Source organism: Pteropus alecto, unplaced genomic scaffold (assembly GCF_000325575.1).
Source record: "Pteropus alecto unplaced genomic scaffold, ASM32557v1 scaffold152, whole genome shotgun sequence".
Lineage (NCBI taxonomy): Eukaryota > Metazoa > Chordata > Mammalia > Chiroptera > Pteropodidae > Pteropus > Pteropus alecto.
Window position 1 is genome coordinate 10,446,289 of NW_006432227.1, and position 13,893 is coordinate 10,460,181.

At 48.5% G+C, this 13,893-nt stretch overlaps 1 protein-coding gene and 1 non-coding gene across 2 annotated transcripts in view; both read left to right on the forward strand.

Annotated features, from left to right (window-relative positions):
- The window catches only part of MYO10 (myosin X), a 190,800-nt gene that overhangs the window by 83,000 nt on the left and 93,907 nt on the right, over nt 1-13,893 (forward strand). Inside the window, exon 4 of the mRNA XM_006907122.3 lies at nt 10,897-11,084. Coding sequence (XP_006907184.1) covers nt 10,897-11,084 — 188 coding nt within the window. The remainder of the gene's footprint in view (nt 1-10,896; nt 11,085-13,893) is intronic.
- Nucleotides 11,809-11,927, forward strand: LOC112475849. The gene has a single exon (XR_003044906.1). It is a non-coding gene; the product is annotated as a 5S ribosomal RNA (ribosomal RNA).

Sequence of the window (13,893 nt, forward strand, 5' to 3'; positions counted from 1 at the left end):
TTGGTGGGTTTAACGCTTAATTTCCTTGATCTTTTATTTTTAAAAATCTGGTTTATTTGCCTTCTTCTGACATCGTGAAAGTGGCATTTTTGCCAGATCGACCTCATGTTTGCCAAATGTTTTCACACAGCCCTGACTAGAGAAATTCTGCCATGTTGTAGTCCTCGGAGTTGCTGTGTGCTTACGCTAAGTCTTTAGATTTCAAATGTTTGCCGTATGTTCTTCAGAAATGACACGTAACGTTCGTACACGTGGACGTCAGCGTGGCTTCGTGTTCCATGTTAAGGGTGCGCTGGCAGAACATGCACGCATTCCCCTGTTCCCCCCTGGGAACTCCTCGTCGGTGACAGGGGTCTCCCTCCTTCCTGCGGGGTGCTCACTGCACAGGTGTCCAGGTTTCCACGTGCCGTCCCTGTGCTTTTAGTATTAAGTATTTGACGCTGCCGTGTAACTCTTCGTTCACAGAGCACTCTCCTCCCTCGGTTTGTCAAGGACCTACTTGTTTTGTCCTTTTTGAGCCAAGGACATTGCCAGGCGCCTGGTAGTTGTGCGATAAATGTTTGTAAAATAAAAGCCATTCATATTAGAAATAACCTATTGTTGATAATAAGATGCGAGGCCAATTTAAATTTTTTTTATTGGCGTATGTCTCTCGTAGGTGAGTAGTTCAGAACTTATTACACATTTAATCATCAAGAAAGGAGGAGAAAAAACTACTGAATGAATTTAAAAGGCAGAGCCTTTTTAAAGATTTTCCCTTTCTACAATGATGACGTTTAATCTGATAGCTAAATTGCCTAATAAACACCGTGACTAAGATTTTGTTCTTTTTATCCTGAAATTAAGATCTTTTTCCTCCCCTCTGAGGGAAAAACACAGGATTTTTGTACATCCAATTTGCCATTCAATTCGGTTCATTTTGCCTTCATGTGCCTTCCTCCTGAGACTTAAGTAATTGTATTATTATCTGTAAAGCAGCCATCATGATTTTATCATCACTGAAGCTGTTGGCGGCTGGTGCCAGTACTTGTCGGATTGCCTCATCGAGACAAAACCAGCTCCTGTCAGAAGAACAGCTTTGCCACCTTTTATCCCGGCTCTGAGCGAGACCTGTCTATGTTTAAAAGAGAAAAAAATGACATAGGCGCTGTGTTCGCGTGAGCCTTGCCGCAGGCTCTCGGGGAAGGGCCCACTCCCTGTTCACTCCTGGTCCTGGCAGAGTTCAGTTACTTGCAGTCGTAAGACTGAGATCTTCGTTTTCTTGCTGGCTGTCAGCCGAGGGCCGCTCCCGGCTTCTAGAGCCTCCCTTCCCTCACTCTCAAAGCCGGCAATGGTGGATCAGGTTCCTCTCACATTTCCAATGTCTCCTGCTTTCTCATCTCTCCCTCCAACTGCAGCCAAGAAAGGTTCTCAGCTTTTAAGGGTTCACGGGGCCAGGCTGGGTCCCCTATCTCAGAGTTCACGGCTTCAATCACACTGCCCAAGTCCTTTTGCTTTGCAGCATCACGTAGGCACAGGTTCTGGAAGGGAGGCGTGGACGTCGGGGAGTGTGGCTGCCCTCCTTTGAGTCGTGTTACCGAGAAGGAACCCCTCCGGGTCTGACCCCGACTCTGAGTCTTGCATTCGTTGGTTTTCTGGTCTGAGTTGGCAGGTGACACAGGTCACTGATGAGCAGACCCGTCTCCAGATAGAGAGGTCTATTGTTTTGTGTTAAAAAGGACCATTAGCTTCTGTCTCTTTGGGGACCATTCTTATTACCTGAGGACTTTACCAGACCCAAATAAAATATTTTTTTTCCAGCTTCTGGCATCCTCTGTTAAAATTGGGGCAGAGAGAGAACAATGAAGGGATGAAGCATCAACAGACACATCTGAGTCGAGCCCCCTTTTCTCCACTTGCCTCCTCTTGGACTCTGCATTAATCATTTAATCTTGAGTGCGTGTCAGTTTTTTAATTTGTGGTTTTTTAGAAGATCAGATATCCTAACTCCCACCCCTAACCCAGGCTACTTTAAAATGAAATGATAAGTGACAGCTTTAGGAACTTTGTTAAGCTTTGTACCTTTCTCTCCATCTTACTCAGTTGATACCACCAAGTCTTTATTTAGAAAGCTCCCGCCTGGCACTTGGCACCCCATCCTTCGGGGAATAGCGGCTGTGCAGACTGTTACGTCAGCTGCTGGAGGTCTGCGTAACTCCGGCTTCGCGGCCGGTCCCTCTGTCTCTGACACCCTGACCGGGCACCCTGCTCCTTCTGTCCTGGCTTTGTATGAGCCTCTGCCAGCTGCCTTGGTGCTGCATTCCCTTCCTGGAACTCCAGGTCCTTTGTGCCCAAGGCACCACCTTGTCAGCCTTTCCCATCCTCCGGTGACTTCCCAGGTGAGAGAGCCTTGCTCAGCACGTCCGCTCCCCACCTGGGAGCCCATCCCAAACTCCGACCTCGACCCTCTTGTTCCTGGGCTTCTTGCCATGGAGGCTTGCCCTGCTTGCCTGGCGCCTTGGAGACGGTCCGATGAGGGTCCTGCCCTCCTCTGTCTTCCCACCACTGATGTGACCTGGTGAGGAGAGTTCCGACGTGTGGGAGTGCCCAAAGACCCAAGGCATGGATGGGGCACAGTGTGCGTGGTACAAAGAGAATATTAGTGAATGAGAAAGCCTGAGCTGGCCACGAAATGCCCTAGGGAGCTGCTGGCAGTCAGGACACTCTAAAGCAGGTGGAAGAGTTGGTGAGAAGGGAAGGCTAGTGAGACCCCACACGTGAAGATGGAGAGATGAGAGTGAATTTTGCGAGGCGGCCTCTCTGGACTGGGAGAAGGTTCCTTTGCTTATGGAGCCTGGTGTTTGTGGGGAGGGGAGGTGTCTAGGCAGGCTGGGGCAGGACAGTGGTCAGAACCCTCAAAGCCGTGGTTCTCAGCCAGGCGATGCTGCCCCCAGGGGACATTTAGGAATATCTGGAGGCATTTTTGGTTGTCCTAGCAAGGGCACGGAGTGCTAACGGTGTTTGGTAGGCAGAGGCCAGGGATGCCGCTCTGTGTCCCACCGTCCGCAGGAGTCCCCGCAGCAAGCAGTGACCGGGCCGCGGACGTCGGAAGTGCCGAGGCTGAGAAACCGTGCCTCGCCGGAAGCCAGCCCGCAGCGTCCGGGCTCGGCGGTGCTCACACCGCAGCATCCTTGGTAAAGGTGTTTGATGAGAGCATTTCCCTGGGAAACGCTTTGGAAGAGTTGATGGGGAAGTGATGAGAGATGAGGCTGGAGAGTGTCGCCGAAATTCGAGGGAGGACAGATGAGGGTTTAGACGGGGGGACGGTGGCAGTGAGCGAGAGAAGAACAGGTCTGAGAAGTGCGGGGCAGGACAGGGAGGAGGAAGGGTGCGCTTAGACGATTCGCAGCCTTTTCAAGTCCAAGTGGCCGTGAGAACTTGGCGCTGACCGTCCTGGCAGCACCTGGAGGACAGGAGCGTGGGAAAAGTGGGTGTGGACGCCCGTCGTGCTGTGTTCTCCAGAGCCTGGGTCGTTTCACATTGTCACGTGAGCAGGATGCGGACGCAGCCTTGACAGGTGCGTGCACGGTGCCCGTTGTGTTCGAAGGTGAGCTCTGTGTGCAGAGCGGAGGGACCGCCAGGCCAGGCCCGCGGCGTGGCCCTCTTTGTCCTCTCCATTATAGGGTTTGTCGCTCTCTGGGTCAGTCGCACGGAGGAAATTCCTCTCCCAGCCTTGAAGGAAGGGCTCAAAACCACATCAGGGAGGGAGCCGCAGGAAACGTCAGAGCTCGCCCGCAATTATGGTGCTGGAGATGACTCCAGAGCCCCGCTCTGTCCCACCCAGCCCTCTGGTTAGCTTGTGGGTCTTGTTGAACAAACAGGGCAGGGATCGGAATCAAAGGAGCCCATTTTAAAAAGTGGGGCTGTGTCTAAAGATAAATGCTCCCGTCAGCACAAAAGATTCTTCACAGCTAATGTATTTTTAGGTGTTTCAAAAATACCTCCCTTTGGTTAGGTGGCATCCCAGACCGAATCTGTAAATGTGTTTGATGTTGTTCCTGAATTAACTTCGAAGTCTATTTCTGTCAGGCAAAATGTGTTAGCGTTTTGAAAACGCGGCAGCCGCTCGTACACCTGTCGATTGCAGGAGGCAGGTGAACAGATGCCCCGGGTGCCCCCACTGTCGGCGGCACTGGACGTACCGTGCCGTGGGTTTTCCATTTTGGACGTGCAGATTCTCAATCTGCATTTCATTACCTTGAGTTGAGTTTTCCCAAAGTAGACTTTTTTTTGGGGGGGGGGGGTTCCTTTCCATTCCTTTCCTAAGCTAGTATCAGGTGACAGGGTGCCCCTCTCGAACCCAGGGATGATGGCCTGAAGTCCGGATGGTTGGCTGTCTTGGCGTGTGCCTCGTACCGGGAACAGCTGAATTCAGTGTGTTTTGCCAGGGGTGGTTTTTTTTTTTTTTCCCCACATGAAATCAAGAGCTGGTGTTGCCAAAAGATGATTGTCCCCATCTGTCTGACTGTGTGTGTATTTTAAAACCTCACCAACCATTTATGCTCCAGTGGCCACTTCCACATCAGCACATGATGGTGGCAATTAGGAACTTCGTTTTAGTGAGTTTTTTTTTCTCTTTCTGCCTCTCTTTTGGGTCAGATTCCATTCAACAAGGCGGGAATTTCATCAAAAACTCACTTGAATTGACTAGAAATGTCGCTTTTAAATTTAAGAGATTGACTTCAATAACTTGAGTTATCTGTTGTGATCTAGTTTTCAACCAACTTGATGCTTAACGGGTTTTAAAAATTGTTTAAAAATGTTTTTCATTGCTTAATGGGACAGTTTTGTTATGTAGAAGGTAGTGGCTTAGAGCAGGGGTCCCCAACTCCCGGACCACGGACTGGTACCGGTCCGTGGCCTGTTAAGAACCGGGCCGCACAGCAAAGGTGAGCGGTGGGCCAGTGAGTGAAGCTGCATCTGTATCTGCAGCCGCTCCCCAGCGCCAGCATCACCGCCTCAGCTCCACCTCAGATCACCGGGCATTAGATTCTCATAGGGGCACCAGTCCCCAGTGCCAAAAATGTTGGGGACCACTGGCTTCGAGCTCTGGAAATAAACCTGCCTCACCACTCCACAGTGAAAATAGGAGTTTATTTGGTGGGTTGGTGGTCAGATTGTGGGCCCCCAGTATCTGTACATCGATTCAGCCCTGCCTCTTGGTCAGGGTGAGTGCTAGGCCCCAAGGATGCAAAATTACTCATGTTTATAGTAATTGTTTCTGGAAAGACTGGACAGATGAAAGGCACTGCCCCTCCAGGACCTCCAGGTTTTACTGGAGAAGGCCGACACGGCACACCACTGACAGTAGCTCAGGGTGACAATGACTGTGATCAAAGTACTTACTAGGAACACAGAATGAGCCTCTCAAGGGGGAGGCGTAAGGACAGGGTCAGAAATGACTCCCAGACGAGACCCTGGTTGTGCTGAGTTGTGAAGCATTCATTGGAGAAGTCGGTCCCGGAGGAGGGCGGCTCACTCATTTCCGGCAGATCAGCATATGCGAGGACTTGACATTGTGTGATGTTCTGCATTTGTCCAAGATGCTGGAATGAAGGTCGCGTGCAGCTGGCTGGCAGCATGGGCAGGAGCAGGTGAGAAAGGGCTCTGAGTGCTAGGTAACGACCTTGAATTTATTCGTGAAGGCTGTAGGGACAACTGTAAATAGGAGCTCTGAGAAAACTCACTCGGGCTGCAGGGCGATGAGCGCAGGAGGTGTCCGGTCTAGGAGGACATGTAATCGGCAAGCCAGATGGGAAATGATGGGGTTCTGAGCCAATCCTGGGAGAGTTTGAGTTCGAAAGATACTACGGTAGAATCTTAAGTCTTTGAGATTGGTAGGAAAGTAGGTCGGGTTTTTACAGGAAGATTCCCAGATTTCTGGATTAACCATTTAAGTAGACCGTGGTGCCATTCGTCACGATGTGACTGTGAGTAGGAACAGGTGTTTTGGGGAGGTCAGCTTTGTCCATGTTGAGTTTGAGCTAAGGGGCATCCAGGTGAAGATGCCCAGTGGGCCGCTGAGTGTACAGATATCTGTAATTTTAAACTGAAGCTGCATCCAGGATAAAGCATTCCAGAAGTAATTCATCGCCGTATTTAGCTGTGATGATGGGGAGAGAAGGAAGGAGAACAGTGGGTGGGAAATAAACCCGCTTCACCATTCCACTTCTTAAGTCCTTCCCTCTAGGAAAATGTGCACGCCACTGACTTTGATCAATTTCCCTAGTACGTTTCCCATTACTTCGTTTACATCCCGTGTTTCAGGACCACATGATGAAAAGCAGTTGCGGTTTTATTTTCATCAACAAAAACAAACCAGTAATGAATACCTCTGATTTACGTAGCACTTTCACATAGTAATTGTGTGGGATGACAAGGTGTGTCATTACTGATGAGAGTTTTAGGTCTGGCGGGGTTAAGCAGCCTTCCAGGGAACGTAGCTCCAGGCTGAGGACTTCTGACTTTCAACTTGGCCAAACCTTGCTATCCAGAGCAGTGGTCCCCAACCTTTTTGGCGCCAGGGACCGGCACTCCTACGAGAATCTAATGCCTGAGGATCTGAAGCGGAGCTGAGGCGGTGATGCTGGCGCTGGGGAGCGGCTGCAGATACTGATGAAGCTTTGCTTGCTAGCCTCCTGCTGTGCGGCCTGGTTCCTCACAGGCCACGGACCAGACCAGTACTGGTTCGCGGCCTGCGAGTTGGGGACCCCTGGTCTGGATCGTGTTATCCCGCGTCGGAATAGCGACTTCCCAGAGGCAGCACAAATCCCTCCATATCCACAAGCAACTCTGCGTCTGAGGCCACCGGGTCACGTTGTTTTCTTAGTTTTACTTGATTTTTTGGTGGGGAGGATGGTTAGGGTTAGAGACTAGGTATTATACCCTTATGCCTTTTGAGAACCTTGCATTGGTAGATTTTAGACTGAAGAAATGCAGTGAGATTCTCCCAACACTTTAAAGCAGTATGTGCAGCAGCTGTCCCAGATTATAAAAATGGGCAAGGAAATGTATTTTTTGGTGAGTTATGTGGAATTTCTCTGACTAGCAAAAAATTTTTATGTGCTTCAAAATAGAGTGTACTTTCTATTTCTGAAGAGCCATTAAAACGTCCAGGCTACTTAATGATTGTGGAATTTAGAATCAGGTATGAAGAAACCGATAAGTACCTGGCCCTCCCTTGTGTTTGAGCTGCACATGTCCAGAGTCGTAACCACACGGCGTCACCGTGGCTGTTTTTAGAGCCAATGATACCTTTCTATAGAGTGATAAATGGTGCAAGCATCCAGCAAATGTCTCCTAGCTCTTTCTTGCTACAGTTTATCTTTGCTTCGCTTGGTACTGAATTTACAGCTGGGCCCTCCCCCCGTCCCCGCCATTCTCCAGTGGCCATTCTTATTTATATCACCTGCCAAACTTTCTTATTACTCAGCGAATCTGTTGTTTGTTTAGTGACAACAATCACTCGTGTAAAGTGGTGTGTTGAGGGTAGCGAGGGGAAAAATAAGATGGCTTTGGCAGTGATGACTTTTGCCGATGGACCGCTAAGATTTCACACAAGGTCTTGTGCGAAATAAACCATCGGGAGCTGTTGCTGCGTGTTATTTTATACTTCTGTTTTAGCGCGAGATTCAGAAGTGCTGTTCCGTGCGTGTGTGGGCACAAGCAATAAACCCCGATGAGAACGGAAGGACCCTTCAGGGCACTGAAGGGTCCCCTCCCGTAACTGCCGTGAGAATAATTCATTAGGACTTGGGGTGTCCTGTCGCCTTTTTAGAGCCATTCAAAGTCTCCTCTCAAATGTCTCTGACGGTTGACCCTGCAGGTCGTGGAAGCGAATGAAGAGTTTTAAGCAGGTGAGTTTCATCTTCCGAAGTTCATCGGTCAGGTGTGGAGCTTGGCTTGAGCAGACAGGATGTGTGCGGAGCTTACAGGACATAGAGACACTGGCCGCTGATGGGGAGGCTGGACAGAGTGGGTGAGTCCCGTTCTGTATGTGGGTGAGTGGTGAACGGGGTCACCACTGACCCACAGTGTGACAGACACATCAGCCGTTTCCAATCTCGCTGTCTGTCAAGGGCGGCATTTATCATCCTTGGCCCATTTCTTGATCTGTCAGAGGAGGCAGAACAGTGGCCTCTGCCCTCCCACATCTCAAGGTGACATGGGAGCAAATGAGGGCAGGTGACGATGCGACTGCTTAGATAGTGATGTCCTCTGTGCCCCACAATTATAAAATGTCAGATAAAGGTGTTTTGGAAACCTGTAGGCTTAATTGCCATTTAAAATCGGTGACAAGCCTTTCAAGAAATGACTTACGTCATTAGTGAGAAGGTGAAATTGTAAAACTTGTACATTCGTGTTTTAAGAGCCTAATTTACCCCAGGAGTAGATGGAGGTTCTTACAGTAGAGAGGCAATTTTAACTCTAAATGAGGTAAGATTTCCTGTCATTTTTAAAAATAAACATAAAAATTGTGTTTTCTCTCTAAACCAGACACACATTTTACACATTCTTTACTTTTCTTTTTTTTAATAAGAGACTTCAGATTATTGCATTTCGGCTCAGGTCGAGTCTGGCTTTTTGCTGTCCCTGTTGGTACGTGGAAGTCCGTTTGTTGAATTTCCGATCAACCGTGACATATGTACTTATTATTCAGACTCTAATGAGATCATTTCATCCCTGAAAATCTAAATGCCTTTCGCTCTCTCCCCTTACTAAATGGTCTGTAATTTGTTACCAGAGCATTTTTGTTTCTCAGTTTGGTGTAAAATCAGAAGAGGTGTGTTCTAAAACCTTTTATTAAGGTTAAGGCTCGTGGTGCTTCTCATTATTTCTGGATATGCGAACTTGTGTGGCTTCAAGTTAGTATGATTTCAGGGTTCGTCTACACTGCAGCGTGTATCTGTACTTCATTCTTTTTCTGCCTGACCGTTCCATTGTGTGGATGCACCACTGTTGTATGCCCATTCATCCGATGATTGACATTTGGGCTGTTCCCAGCTTCAGGCCGTCGTGAATAATGCCGCCGCGTCTTTGTTGGAGTGCGCATTTTTAATTCTTTTGGGCATATATCTAAAAGTGGAATCGTTAGATCATGTCTCTTTTATGTTTTTAACCTTTTTTGGCTCAAGATTTTTCCAAAACTCATGACAGGCCCCCTTGCATTTGAGAACGGTTATATGGAGCATACGATACGTTGCTCGATGTTCCTGGCAGTCGCTCTGAGTATGAACGATTACAAATTGCTGTAATGCGGCCCAGATGCGCGCGGGGTATGTGCACGTTCTGCTCCGCGTTCCTGCTGTTCTTTTTCTCGGCCACGCTGCCCAGCCTCGCCCACGACACAGAAGAGGAGGCTCTGGAATTTGGTCGTCTGGGTTCACGTCTCCCCTCTACCACTTCCCGGCTCTGTGACCACGCACAGACTTTTCTCTCCGTGCCTCAGTTTCCTCGTCTGAAAAACGAGCGTAGTAATACTGTGAACCTTCTGCTTATTGTGAGTGCCGCCATAATAAGTTGCCGCTAACCGGGTGGCTCGAGTGACAGAAGTTTATTTTTTCACAATTCTGGCGGATAGAAGTTCAAGATCAAGATCCCCAGCAGGGCCACTCCTTCTGAGGGCTCTGCTCCTCTCTGGCTTTCAGGCGGCCACTTTCTTGCTGTGTCCCCACGTGGTCTTTATCTGTGCACACACATCCCTGGTGCGTCTCTCTCTGTCCAAATCTCTTCTTCTTCTAAGAGCATCAGTCAGATTGGATTAGGGCTCATCCTAATGGTTCACTTAAATTTCCCTTAAAGACCCGATCTCCATGCACAGCATAGTCATATTCTCAGGTGCTGAGGACTTAGAGCCTTAGCGTATGATTAGGGGCGTGGGCATGATTCCGCCTGTAGCACCCCCGAAGCCCTGGGCACAGTGAATGTTCCATCGGGGGTTGGGTGGCGGTGGTTACAGGGCCCTCCTTCCTCCTGCTGACCGGCTCCTTCAGCCGTATCTGAGCCTGCGCACCAAGAGCCAGACGTGGTCAGCACGTCTTGCAGAAGTACGAGGGAATGGTCACGTCCACGTGGAGGAGGCATAAGGCATCTGCTTCCATAACTCAGTAGCTTATGTCTGGTGGCCCTGAAGATTTCGCTTACTTTCCGGCCTGGCTTTTTGTTCCAGAAACTTAAGCTTGTCAGTCTGTGAAGTTACAGATCAATGACGTGACACTTCAGGAGGTGTTTGAAATTACTGAATACCCAGTATTTTCAAAATGGTCTTGACTGCTTTTTTAAAGTTGTGGTTGAATACCTAGAATTTACCATTTAGACGGTTTTTAATGTGTGCGACTCAGTGTATTAAATACGTTCACAATGTCTTGTAACCGTAAGCACCGTCTACCCCTGGAGGGTTCCGACCATCCCAAACAGGGACGCCACGCCCGTTAAACAGAACCTCCTTCCTCCATCAGCTCCCCCTTCTCTCGTTCTCGAATCCTGCCGGTCTGTGATAGCTGCGTGAGGGACGGGGTTAGGTCACAGAGAACGGGGGTTGGGGCCTTGGCCTGCTTCATCTTCTTAGTTTTGTTTACCTTTTTCATTGTAAGCTGCCTTGGGAATGGCCTCATTCATTCGTATAAAATGACAGGATTGTGTACCAAAACGGTGTAGGACAAATGTGTGCAGTGGAGAGCAAAAGCCATCTTTCCCCTTAACCTGCACTCAGGTGGAGTCCTCAACGCTCAGGCTTCAGGGACCTGTGGCAGCTCCTCCCCTTCTCAGTGTCCCTGTCCCAGCGTGGGTGGAGGTGCGAAGCTTGCCCAGCGACCACCCCCAGTGCCGCGTGTGACCGGGTGTCCCCTGTCCTTGCAGACCTACATCGGCTCCATCATTGCCTCCGTGAACCCCTACAAGACCATCGCCGGCCTGTACGAGCGTGCCACCATGGAGGGCTACAGCAAGTGCCACCTGGGGGAGCTTCCACCCCACGTCTTCGCCGTTGCCAATGAGTGCTACCGCTGCCTGTGGAAGCGCCACGACAACCAGTGTGTCCTCATCAGGTAACCAGCCACCCACGAGGCTGGCAGAGGGCTGGAGGGGGCACCGTTGGAGACCCAGCATTCCATACCCACCTGCTGGTGGCTCCGCCAGCAGCGCTGTCCCGCCCAGCTTCTCAAACACAAGACCTGCTGAGCACATGCATGAAAAAAAAAAAAAACGTACAGGTACCTGAACACTCAGATGGAATTTTCCATTTTCAATAGCTCAATAGCTACAGCTGTCAAGAAACACGAAGAGCTCACTTAGAAAAGCGAGCTGTACCACGTTCATTGGCTCTTGTCCTTAGAATAATTACTCCGTTTGTTTGTTTCTTTCTTTTTTTTAATTGTCTTAATTATTCTTCGGTTTATTCAGATTGTGAGACACAGTCCCGTTGACTTCCAGGAGTGTTGCATAGTTCTTTCAAATTAAAATGTTTGATGTTCTAGGGCACTAGGTAGAAGGCTTGCGTGTTTGAACAAGCTTCTGGTTTTCTCTACTATAACATGATTACTCTGGATGGAATCTCCCAACTGAAGAATTTTTAGTAATTTTAAGTGGCTACTCCCCAAGCGTACCTTTGAATTGGCTACAGAAAAGGGACTGTTATGTGTCTGTTAAGGGACTGTCAGAAGGGCATGCTTATTTTAATTTTTTTAATGAGACAGAGTCTTGATATATTTATTTCAGCTTGGTCTTATTTATTAAAATTAAACTACCAGAAGCCCACTATCAAAACTTTTGTTCTACGGCCATGCCACCCTGAACAAGCCCGATCCTGTCTGATCTCGGAAGCTAAGCAGGGTCGGGCCTGGTTAGTACTTGGATGGGAGACCACCTAGGAAGACCAGGTGCTGTAGGCGTAAAAAATTTTAAAAAAATAAGGGATTGTAAGCTGACAAGGTCCTTGCAATCTGTGAAGTCAACCAAGAGTCGACTTGCCTTAAAAAAAAAAAAATATTACTAGGAACCATCTAAAACAAATTGCATCTATTTCTTTAAAAATAGTTCTTAATTTCTATGAATTCAAATTGGCCTCATCACCTATAGCCTAATGACATCCCATTGGATCTTCGCATTTACTTATATCAGAATCCTGTTCTAGCGACAATCAGAACACCCTTGGATGGTCTCCAGGGCAGACAGATGTCACTTGCCCTGAGGTTTCCATGGAGTCTCCAGGCAGTTCATTCGTTTGTCTCCGGCATTCACTCGTGGAGCATGGCGGTTACTGAGAACCAGTAGTGTGCTAAACAGAATGGCCAGAGTGAAAGACGATTTTGACATCTGTTTTAGATGCCCTTCTAGTCCCAACTTGTGGCAAAATAATTATACTATTTCAAGAGGAAGGGGGTGTTTGGATGTGGGGAGGATGACAAGACTCTGCCTCACCATCGGATTTCCAGTTCAGTGGAAGCCAGGCCCGGGAGACAGATGGACAGCCATATGGCAGCTTAGACCCCCAGCCAGTCAGGTTTGCTAACACGGAAGCCCCAAATTAGACCCACCTGCTTGTGGGTGCAGGCAGGTAACTGGCGGCCACAGTCACTGTGGGAAACCAGGTCCCAGATGGCGAGGCGCAGACCAGCCCTTTCAGTTCACCTGTTGGAGAAGCCACTCGCGCTCCCGTGGTGGGAGGTGGGGCAGGCATGCGGGGTGGGTGCAGGGGAACCCCTCATAGAAACTCCAGGGAAGGGAAACAGGGGCCCCAGCAGCATATTCGGGAGGCACTCACACTGCCCTTGGCACTCACACTGTGTGGTGTCTGATTGAAGATGGGTAGGAAACAATGACTAACCCGTGCATTGGACACTGTGCCAAGAACTTTTCAGGCATCAACTCACTGAAACCTTCTGACAGCTCTTCGGTGTGCTATGTGCTGTCTACAGGTGCCACACAGAAAAATACAGTCAGGGATTGTGTTCTTACTGAATTTGTACTCGCAACTCTCATTCATGGGTCCTTGCTTTTGAAACAAATCAGAATTATATGAATATGAAAGACAGAACAGTGCCTTTCTCATTCCCGTTTCCTCCCTCCCCCCACTCCCTCAGCCCGCCTCTGTCGGCCTCTCTCTTTAAGGGGAAGGAAACAGCTGGGCTGATACATTCACTTCTCTCCATCACCTTAATGGTGCCGATGTGCTGGGCTGTGGGCATCACTTAGGTACAGAGACTGTCAGCGTATTCAGTTAAATAAATATGGATGATTATGACTTGCAGTTAGTCAAAATGAAGCTACTTGCTTAATATAAAAACAGCTTTAAAGAGTCACATTCCCAATAAAGTAAGTTGCCTTATGACAACTTAGGAGCAGTCTTTGTGGGTTCTTCCAGATGACTTTGCTACAGGTCAGAAGTCAGAACTTGAGAACATTTTCAGCACACGGAATCTGATAAGATGGGCGGAAGGCAAGGGAACTTAATCTGTTTTAAGATCGAGTTGTTTTCCACACTTAGATACCTAAATATTCGCCACTGATAACTCTTTGTGCTTATTACTTTAAGTGGTGAAAATGAGAGCATGACTAATACGTCACTTGCTAGACAGCAGCTTAGGAAGAAAGTAAAAAATCAAATGAGATCATGTGCGTGTGTGTGTGTGTAATAAAGTGGAAAAGGATTGGCTTTTCCTGCCAAAGACTGTGGTCTTTAAAAGTCAGGTGGAGAGGGTGGGGAGGGGAGGGAAGGGGGAGTGGATCCCAAACAGAAAGCTCCCATTGTGTAATGCCCATGTGAAAGGGGCAACTGTTATTTATCTAAATTAACTCAGGAACCAGTCTTTAAGAATCGATTTCTCATTAAAATGTGTTTTGGTTTTTAATAGCTCT